Below are 11,342 nucleotides of genomic sequence, written 5' to 3'. Positions count from 1 at the left end.
GAGCACCGGTTGCCTCCATCATCAGTATCTGTGAGGTCTCGTCGGCTCCATTATCAATATCTGGTGAGCGCATCGGTTACCTCCATCATCAGTATCTGGTGAGGTCTCGTCGGCTCCATTATCAATATCTGGTGAGCACCGGTTGCCTCCATCATCAGTATCTGGTGAGGTCCCGTCGGCTCCATTATCAATATCTGGTGAGCGCATCGGTTGCCTCCATCATCAGTATCTGGTGAGGTCCCGTCGGCTCCATTATCAATATCTGGTGAGCATCGGTTGCTTCCATCATCAGTATCTGGTGAGCACCGGTTGCCTCCATCATCAGTATCTGGTGAGCACCGGTTGCCTCCATCATCAATATCTGGTGAGCACCGGTTGCTTCCATCATCAGTATCTGGTGAGCACCGGTTGCCTCCATCATCAGTATCTGGTGAGCACCGGTTGCCTCCATCATCAGTATCTGGTGAGCACCGGTTGCCTCCATCATCAGTATCTGGTGAGGTCCCGTCGGCTCCATTATCAATATCTGGTGAGCATCGGTTGCCTCCATCATCAGTATCTGGTGAGCACCGGTTGCCTCCATCATCAGTATCTGGTGATGTCCCGTCAGTTCCTTTATCAATATCTGGTGAGCATCGGTTGCCTCCATCATCAGTATCTGGTGAGCATCGGTTACCTCCATCATCAGTATCTGGTGAGGTCCCGTCGGTTCCATTATCAAAATCTGCTGAGCACCGGTTGCCTCCATCATCAGTATCTGTGAGGTCTCGTCGGCTCCATTATCAATATCTGGTGAGCGCATCGGTTACCTCCATCATCAGTATCTGGTGAGGTCTCGTCGGCTCCATTATCAATATCTGGTGAGCACCGGTTGCCTCCATCATCAGTATCTGTGAGCTCTCGTCGGCTCCATTATCAATATCTGGTGAGCGCATTGGTTACCTCCATCATCAGTATCTGGTGAGGTCCCGTCGGCTCCATTATCAATATCTGGTGAGCACCGGTTGCCTCCATCATCAGTATCTGGTGAGGTCCCGTCGGCTCCATTATCAATATCTGGTGAGCGCATCGGTTGCCTCCATCATCAGTATCTGGTGAGGTCTCGTCGGCTCCATTATCAATATCTGGTGAGCGCATCGGTTGCCTCCATCATCAGTATCTGGTGAGGTCCCGTCGGCTCCATTATCAATATCTGGTGAGCGCATCGGTTGCCTCCATCATCAGTATCTGGTGAGGTCCCGTCGGCTCCATTATCAATATCTGGTGAGCGCATCGGTTACCTCCATCATCAGTATCTGGTGAGGTCTCGTCGGCTCCATTATCAATATCTGCTGAGCACCGGTTGCCTCCATCATCAGTATCTGGTGAGGTCTCGTCGGCTCCATTATCAATATCTGTGAGCGCATCGGTTGCCTCCATCATCAGTATCTGGTGAGGTCCCGTCGGCTCCATTATCAATATCTGGTGAGCGCATCGGTTACCTCCATCATCAGTATCTGGTGAGGTCCCGTCGGCTCCATTATCAATATCTGGTGAGCACCGGTTGCCTCCATCATCAGTATCTGGTGAGGTCCCGTCGGCTCCATTATCAATATCTGGTGAGCGCATCGGTTGCCTCCATCATCAGTATCTGGTGAGGTCCGTCGGCTCCATTATCAATATCTGGTGAGCACCAGTTGCCTCCATCATCAGTATCTGGTGAGGTCCTGTCGGCTGCATTATCAATATCTGGTGAGCATCGGTTGCCTCCATCATCAGTATCTGGTGAGGTCCGTCGGCTCCATTATCAATATCTGGTGAGCACCGGTTGCCTCCATCATCCGTCTTCTCTGTTACTTTTTAAAGGATCTCAGCAGGAGGTTGTGCCAAACATCTTGGGAGATCTTCTGTGAATGAGGCTTGTGAGGATCCTTCTGTCTCTTCATGGTCTTGTTTTCTTGTTGAAACTATGGTGTTTGACCACTTCTGGCAAGGCTTTTCAGAACAATACATAGATGTAGCTGGTCCCACTTGTTGCTGACAGTTCTGAGAAGATGGCATTGATGGACATTGTCTGATTTCGAAAAGGAAGTGACGTGTCCTTCATCTGCCACACTAAGTTTCCTTGGCCAACCACTGCATGTATGGTCCTCAAGACTGCCATTCTGTTGTTTTCCTCAATGCTGCGAAATCCTGGTGACACTTACTGTACCCGTCATATCATACCATCATGGGTTGTCTTATTAGCTCCAAATTTATTCTGCAGCCGGACAACGACCCCCAACATCCAGCCAACGTCATTACTAACGAGGCATCCAGCCCCGAATCCCTGATCTCGCATCATCCCGTCTGGGATCTCATGAAGAGACAGATGGATCTGCACAAGCCTCATACACAGAAGATCTGGGGTCCGGTCTCCAAGATGTTTGGCACAATCTTCAGCCGAGTTCCTTCAAAAACTATGATCCAGTGACTGAGAATAAACGATGGAGTCGACGAGGCGTCGCTAAATGTTGATGGAACTTGGATTTCTCTTTTGTTCATTCACTTTGCATTTTGTTAATTGATATTAATAAACTATCAAAACTTCTATTTTTCAAAGAATTTTTATTTCCGAGCATTTTTTTCCACCCATCTAAAATCTTTTTAATCGTAATGCCTCATATCTCACTATGAGCAGTGATGCTCGTGAACCTCGGGGAATTTTATTATAACTTCAGCACAATGTAACCTTCCTAAATCTTTGAGGTTTCAATCTACCAAAAATGCAGGTTCTTAGTATAGCTTCAATATATTAAGGGAAAGTCTAAAAATAGAGAAGGAGCCAATGACCACAATTATAAACTGAGCAAAAACATTAAAAAAAATCTACATTTTTTTTAATTGGCATGATGAAAAGTTGAATCAGTACGTAGGATGAGTTGTGTAACGATGACTTCGTCTATCGGGGATGTAACCTGCTGCTCTTCTTGTTTTGTGTTTTTTTTTTTTTTTTTGTAATTTGGAATTCTTAAAACAAGCTTACTTGTAAATGTTCCACAGTTCCACATTGTAGGAATAAATCATTTTGATTTCGTTGTTTTGAAAAAAAAAAAAAAAACTTGGACCATTGTTGGGAAATTTGATCTGTTGGTGAGTCGTCATCTGGGAAATAAAGATGGAAAAAAATAAATTTAAAAAATAAAGACCTCAGTCCTTGCATGGTTCTGATCTCTCAAGTGTTTCATTCCATTTCTGACATTAACTGGTATGGAGATTGTCAACCAGACCAGGACCGATGAATTCATCCTCCTTGGACTGTCAGAAAATCCAGAGATACAAGTGCTTTTGTTCCACTTATTTTTACTGTTCTACGTGTCGACTGTTCTTGGGAATTTCCTCCTCGTTGTGGCGGTGAGAATAGACCGTCGTCTTCACCACTCCATGTACTTCTTTCTTTCAAATCTTTCCATCCTGGACATCTGTTACACCTCAATTATCGTTCCAAAGATGTTGGTGAACATTGCCTCGTCTTCCAAAAACATCTCCTTCGCCGGTTGCCTTCTTCAGGTTTATTTCTACCTGTTTATGGGCGAAACTGAGTGCATCCTGTTGGCCTTCATGGCTTACGACCGATATGTTGCCATCTGTCACCCCTTACATTACAACGTGATTATGAACACGATGTCTTGTGTCAGGATGACCTGTGTCTCCTGGGTCGTGGGTTGTATCATCTCCTCCTCGGATATATACTTTATGTATCAGTTGAGATTCTGTGGCCCCGTCACCATCGACCACTTCTTCTGTGAAGCTCCATCATTGCTCCAGTTGTCCTGCAGCGACATCTCCGTTAATAACATCGTAACCTTGGTAGGAAGCTCCATCTTACTCATCATTCCCGTATGTCTTATTCTTTTTTCTTACGTGCAGATTTTCGTAGTTCTTGTTAAAATCGGTTCTCGAAAGCACAAGGCCATCTCCACGTGTGTGTCACACATTACCGTGGTCGTCATCTTCTACGGGACAGCTACATTCATGTACATGAAGCCCAGGTATTCATCCCCAGAGGTAACCGACAAGCTGGTGTCTGTCTTCTACACAGTTGTTACCCCCATGTTAAACCCTTTGATATACAGTCTGAGAAATAAGGATGTACAAAGAGCGCTGCAACAGATTAAGAAATGTATCTCTATTCTGTAAGGCCGGACCAATAGTCGATGCTTCTGGTTCATTAAAGGTTTATTTTAACTATCTCTGACTCTTGTGTAATCCTAGTCTGGCTCCACGATTTCTGTGAACTCCGCTTGGAACCAATCACAGACTTGGACACATCTTTCCGGTACTGTTGGTGGTCTTGGTCCTTCTGAGGTAGACCTTCCTACTGTCAGACTCACACATGCGTATGCCACAGTCTGAGTAATGACCTCAATGTACAGACTGACTGAGGGTCTCGTGACTGGGTTTGGGTCGGGAGGTTCACACTCCATAAACTACAGTCCATGACACCTTGATGTGTAAATTCGACCTTGTAACCAGAAACGCTTCCCAACATATAAGGCAGCCAGTCCATTGACTTTACCAGCCAAATATAAGTAAGAATATTGCACGTCTAGCATTTATTTGGGTGACGTACGATTGAACACCAATCCTTTTATTTTCTAAATTGAACCCACAAAAACCATATGGTATTTTTTCACTCTTTATTTCCATTCTACGTTACCTATTGTACCTGGCAATGAAATGCATTAGTCAAATGGCAATAACAGGCAAAAATGAGATCCACATTTATTTGCAGTGTCATGAGAATATGAACCATTTTCCAGGGGTTCGAGTACACTTCCAGGACCTTCCGCTGCATTTACTGGGACACACACGCTGCCCTTCCCCCCCACATTAGGTTTGTACCGGACACACACAAGCTGCAGCATCCAACCCCCTCTTTCTCTCCCTGCCAGCACTGTGTAATTCTATCTCACTCTTTCCCCCTCCCTCGGGTGATCAGTTTACTCAGCCGTGTGCAAGAGCACATGGTTTTGGAAATCTTTGTTCCTGCAAACTTGAATATAATAGGACGGATTATTCATATATGCAGGAAACCTATATTTTTGGAATCTACATCCATTAAGCTATTCACCACAACGATTTGTGACTTCTACGCTCACCAGAAACTGAGAAAAGGGTTCCTGCCATCCCCTAGCTGGCAGATAGTTCTCGTTTGGTATCAATAGAAAGCTAATTTCGTAATAAGAAAAATGATAGTCCTGCTGTCATCTTATGAGCCTCGCAGCCAGAGTTATAGCGCTTATGAGTTTTTAGTAACTTTTGAAAAAGGGAGTACATTCCAGAGCCCCGCCCACCCAGTGAGGTCACCCAGGGAAAATTATAAAGCTAGAAGACTCATTCAGGCTGATGTTCAGACCTGGGGAGTCAGCATATACCATCCCTGCTGTGGACTGAATCCTGATTCTTGGTAACTCCCCTCCCCCTCTCCCACATGGCGTGCCATTGACTGAGATATGCAAGTTCCTTCTTTTAATCCATGCTATTTTGTAATTGCCTGTATATATTGTAATTGTCTCGTTTGTAACATCTTTTTATATTTTTGTAAACACTGCCTATCTTTTCTGGAGTGAAACTATAAACATTTACTAGCTTCGTTTTCCTTGCTCTAAACGTACCATCACGTCCTGTGGGCTAAATTCACTCTACTGTTGGGTTGGCTCTTGCCCTGATATTGATTTTAATATCAGAACTAGGAGCTGGTGGCAGCAAAGTGTGTCCTGGGGTATTTGGGGAGACTCTGGAAGATGGAACGGAGGTTTTAAATGTGTGTTTTCTGCCTGGGTCTGGGGATATACATACCGCCCTCCCTGCGGAGTGCCCAATAGCCAGTGCACAGCAAGGCAGCCTTTCTGGTGACTACTTATCCTAGGTATAGTTCCCTGACTGACCGGAGGGTAAGGGGGGGCGCCAGAGAGCTGCAAGTTCCAAAACAGGAACTGAAGGTGGAATCGTAAAATAGGATCTCTGACATGCAGCCTATGGATTGCCCTTGTATTCTTTATTATTGCCTATTGCTGTAAGGAGTTAACGTTGATTGAGTGTGCTACATACATACAGTTATGTGCATAAGTTTGGGCACCCCTGGTCAAAATTACAGTTATGAACAGTTATGCAAGTTGAAGATGAAATGATCTCTAAAAGGCCTAAAGATACAGATGACACATTTCCTTTGTATTTTTGGCAAAAAAAAAACATTTTTAAATTTTAAAAATTACAAAAAAGGAAATGGGCAAATGCAAAAGTTTGTGCACTCTTGGAGATTTGTGTTCAGATAACTTTGACCAAGGTTTCAGACCTTAATTAGCCTGTTAGGATTATGGCTTGTCCACTTGTCCACTATCATCTTTAGGAAATGCAAAATTCCCATCTTATAAAAACCGAGGTTCCTCTAGCCTTGTGCCAAAAACAGCAGCCACGGGCTCTTCTAAGCAGCTGCCAAGCACTCTGAAAATGGTGGAGGCCCACAAAACAGTACAAGGGTATAAGAAGATGGCAAAACGTTTTCAAGTTGACCTTTATCAGAACCCGTTCAGAAAGATTTAGTAGACTCTGGAGTTGTGGTACATTGTTCTACTATTCAGAGACAGCTGCACAAATATGGCGTTCATGGAAGAGTCATCAGAAGAAAACCTCTCCTGCGTCCTCACCATAAAATTCAGCATCAAAAGTCTGCAAAAGAACCTCTAAACACATGCATTTTGGAAACAAGTCCTGTGGATTGAAGAGGTAAAATGGAACTCTTTGGCCACAATGATCAGAGTTATATGGAGAAAAAAGGGCACAGAATTTCAGGAAAAGAACATCTGCCAACCATTAAGCATGGGGGTGGATCAATCAGGCTTTGGGGTTGTGTTGCAGCCAATGACACGGGGAACATTTCACGGGTAGAGAGAATAATGGATTCAATGAAATTTCAACAAATTCTTGATGCAACCATAACACCACCTGTAAAAAAGGTAAAGAGAGGAAGAGGATGGCTTCTACAAATGGAGAATGATCCTAAAAACAAGTCACAATCTACAATAGACGACCTCACAAGGCGCAAGATGAAGGTTTTACAATGGCCCTCACAGTCCCCTGATCTGAACATCATTGAAAATCTGGGGCTAGACCTCAAAATAGCAGAGAATGGAAGACAACACCAGAATCTCACAGAACTGGAGGAAATCTCCAAGGAAGAATGGAGGAAAATCCCTCAAATAAGAAGTGAAACTTTTTGTCTGGCTACAAAAAATGTTTACAAGCTGTGATACTTGCAAAAGAGGGTGCTGCTAGGTACTATCCATGCCAGATCCATAAGCTTTTGCGGTGGCCCATTTTCATTTTTATAATTTTTAAAATGTAAAAGATAATAATAATAATAAATTTTATTTTTATAGCGCCGACATATTCCGCAGCACTTTACATTTCAGAGGGGATTTGTACAGACAATAGACATTACAGCATAACAATAATCACATACAGTAGATTACAACAAATACCAAGAGGAGTGAGGGCCCTGCTCGCAAGCTTACAGTCTATGAGGAAAGAGGTAGACACGAAAGGTGGGTGGTAACAGTTGCCTGATTGTATGGACCAGCCATAATGTTAAGTGTGTAACAGTACAGACACAGAGGGCTAATGGATGCATAAAGCATGTGGGAACATGATGCTGGGAACCTGGTTATGGTAAAACTTTTGGCTCTGCCACACAGGGATAGGTTAGGTTGATGTGTTGAGGCGATAGGCCAGTCTGAATAAATGCGTTTTCAGGACACACTTAAAATTGTGGGGATTGGGGACTAATCGTATTGACCTGGGAAGTGCATTCCAAAGAATTGGCGCGGCACGTGTAAAGTCTTGGAGACGGGAGTGGGAGGTTCTGACTATTGAGGATGCTAATCTCAGGTCATCAGCAGAACGGAGGGCGCTGGTAGGGTGGTATACTGAAACAAGGGAGGAGATGTAGGGTGGTGCTGAGCCATGGAGGGCTTTGTGGGTGAGGGTAATAAGTTTATACTGAATTCTGGAGTGGATGGGTAGCCAGTGTAATGACTGGCACAAGGTAGAGGCATCGGTGTAACGATTGGTGAGGAATATGATCCTGGCTGCAGCATTCAAGACAGATTGGAGAGGGGAGAGTTTTGTAAGAGGGAGACCGATTAGAAGAGAGTTACAATAGTCGAGACGAGAATGAATAAGAGAAACAGTAAGAGTTTTTGCAGAGTCAAAGGTAAGAAAAGGTCGAATTCTAGAAATGTTTTTGAGGTGCAGATGACAAGAGCGAGCCAGTGATCGAATGTGGGGGGCAAAGGAAAGCTCGGAATCAAGTATGACCCCAAGACAGCGGGCATGTTGCTGGGGAGTAATAGTGGAGCCACAGACGGAAATGGCAATGTCGGGTATAGGTACATTAGTAGCGGGAGGAAACACAAGGAGTTCAGTCTTTGACAGGTTCAGTTTCAGATATAGTGAGGACATGATATTAGACACAGCGTTTAGACAATCGCCGGTGTTTTCTAGAAAGGCTGGCGTGATGTCAGGAGAAGAAGCGTATAATTGGGTGTCATCAGCATAGAGATGGTACTGGAAACCAAATCTACTGATTGTTTGACCAATAGGGGCAGTGTACAAAGAGAAGAGGAGGGGGCCTAGAACCGATCCTTGAGAAACCCCAACAGTAAGGGGAAGGTGAGAGGAGGAGGAACCGGCAAAAGATACAGTAAAGGAGCGGTCAGAGAGATAGGAGGAGAACCAGGAGAGAACGGTGTCCTTGAGGCCAATGGAATGGAGCATAGTGAGCATAGATGAAAATATTTTTTACATGCCACTGTATGTTGTGCCATGTAAATGTTCTGTTTGTCTGGTCAGTTTTTGGGTCACCGCTAACAACAGCATATGGTGGTCTTCATCACAGCAGAATATAATATAAATGTAGGCTATCAGTCCAGGGGAGGATTCACATTAGGCAGGTTAATAATAATAAATTTTATTTCTATAGCGCCGACATATTCCGCAGCACTTACAGTCTATGAGGAAAGAGGTAGACACGAAAGGTGGGTGGTAACAGTCGCCCTGATTGTGTGGACCAGCCATAATGTTAAGTGTGTATCAGTACAGACACAGAGGGCTAATGGATGCATAAAGCATGTGGGAACATGATGCGGGGAACCTGGTTATGGTGAAACTTTTGGCTGTGCCACCCAGGGATAGATTAGGTTAATGTGTTGAGGCTGTAGGCCAGTCTGAATAAATGTGTTTTTAGAGCACGCTTAAAATTGTGAGGATTGGGGACTAATCGTATTGACCTGGGAAGTGCATTCCAAAGAATTGGCGCAGCACGTGTATAGTCTTGGAGACGGGAGTGGGAGGTTCTGATTATTGAGGATGCTAACCTCAGGTCATCAGCAGAGCGGAGGGCGCGGGTAGGGTGGTATACTGAAACAAGGGAGGAGATGTAGGGTGGTGCTGAGCCATGGAGGGCTTTGTGGGTGAGGGTAATAAGTTTATACTGAATTCTGGAGTGGATGGGTAGCCAGTGTAATGACTGGCACAAGGTAGAGGCATCAGTGTAACGATTGGCGAGGAATATGATCCTGGCTGCAACATTCAAGACAGATTGGAGAAGGGAGAGTTTGGTAAGAGGGAGACCGATTAGAAGAGAGTTACAATAGTCCAGACGAGAATGAATAAGAGAAACAGTAAGCGTTTTTGCGGAGTCAAAACTAAGAAAAGGTTGAATTCTAGAAATGTTTTTGAGGTGCAGATGACAAGAGCGAGCCAGTGATCGAATGTGGGGGGCAAAGGAAAGCTCGGAATCAAGTATGACCCCAAGACAGCGGGCCTGTTGCTGGGGAGTAATAGTGGAACCACACACGGAAATGGCAATGTCGGGTATAGGTACATTAGTAGCGGGAGGAAACACCAGGAGTTCAGTCTTTGACAGGTTCAGTGTCAGATATAGTGAGGACATGATGTTAGGTTCCCAGCAAAAGTGAATCGCCTTGCCGCGGCTGTAGGGCATGAATGAATTGGCCAAGTTTATGCACCAAGTATCTTTGGTTTTTCCTATTTTCTAGAGCAGTAATGCAATTCCAGTTCCATATACAGTGGGGCAAAAAAGTATTTAGTCAGTCAGCAATAGTGCAAGTTCCACCACTTAAAAAAATGAGAGGCGTCTGTAATTTACATCATAGGTAGACCTCAACTATGGGAGACAAACTGAGAAAAAAAAATCCAGAAAATCACATTGTCTGTTTTTTTTTCCTTTTATTTGCATATTACGGTGGAAAATAAGTATTTGGTCAGAAACAAAATTTCATCTCAATACTTTGTGATATATCCTTTGTTGGCAATGACAGAGGTCAAACGTTTTCTGTAAGTCTTCACAAGGTTGCCACACACTGTTGTTGGTATGTTGGCCCATTCCTCCATGCAGATCTCCTCTAGAGCAGTGATGTTTTTGGCTTTTCGCTTGGCAACACGGACTTTCAACTCCCTCCAAAGGTTTTCTGTAGGGTTGAGATCTGGAGACTGGCTAGGCCACTCCAGGACCTTGAAATGCTTCTTACGAAGCCACTCCTTCGTTGCCCTGGCGGTGTGCTTTGGATCATTGTCATGTTGAAAGACCCAGCCACGTTTCATCATCAATGCCCTTGCTGATGGAAGGAGGTTTGCACTCAAAATTTCACGATACATGGCCCCATTCATTCTTTCATGTACCCGGATCAGTCGTCCTGGCCCCTTTGCAGAGAAACAGCCCCAAAGCATGATGTTTCCACCACCATGCTTTACAGTAGGTACGGTGTTTGATGGATGCAACTCAGTATTCTTTTTCCTCCAAACACGACAAGTTGTGTTTCTACCAAACAGTTCCAGTTTGGTTTCATCAGACAATAGGACATTCTCCCAAAACTCCTCTGGATCATCCAAATGCTCTCTAGCAAACTTCAGACGGGCCCGGACATGTACAGGCTTAAGCAGTGGGACACGTCTGGCACTGCAGGATCTGAGTCCATGGTGGCGTAGTGTGTTACTTATGGTAGGCCTTGTTACATTGGTCCCAGCTCTCTGCAGTTCATTCACTAGGTCCCCCCGCGTGGTTCTGGGATTTTTGCTCACCGTTCTTGTGATCATTCTGACCCCACGGGGTGGGATTTTGCGGGGAGCACCAGATCGAGGGAGATTATCAGTGGTCTTGTATGTCTTCCATTTTCTAATTATTGCTCCCACAGTTGATTTCTTCACTCCAAGCTGGTTGGCTATTGCAGATTCAGTCTTCCCAGCCTGGTGCAGGGCTACAATTTTGTTTCTGGTGTCCTTTGACAGCTCTTTGGTCTTCA

At 44.6% G+C, this 11,342-nt stretch overlaps 1 protein-coding gene across 1 annotated transcript; it reads left to right on the top strand.

Annotated features, from left to right (window-relative positions):
- Window positions 1–3,228: 3,228 nt before the first annotated feature.
- On the top strand, window positions 3,229–4,158 carry LOC141074329 (olfactory receptor 10A7-like). Its single transcript, XM_073561957.1, has one exon. It carries the CDS (start codon window positions 3,229–3,231, stop codon window positions 4,156–4,158), a length of 930 nt encoding a protein of 309 aa, XP_073418058.1.
- The last annotated feature ends 7,184 nt before the right edge of the window (window positions 4,159–11,342 follow it).

The sequence above is a fragment of the Dendrobates tinctorius genome, unplaced genomic scaffold (genome assembly GCF_039654945.1).
Source record: "Dendrobates tinctorius isolate UK_male_01 unplaced genomic scaffold, ASM3965494v1 ptg000332l, whole genome shotgun sequence".
In the NCBI taxonomy this organism is placed as follows: domain Eukaryota; kingdom Metazoa; phylum Chordata; class Amphibia; order Anura; family Dendrobatidae; genus Dendrobates; species Dendrobates tinctorius.
Note: the sequence above shows the minus strand (reverse complement) of the source record. Positions and strands in the feature narration are given on the sequence as shown.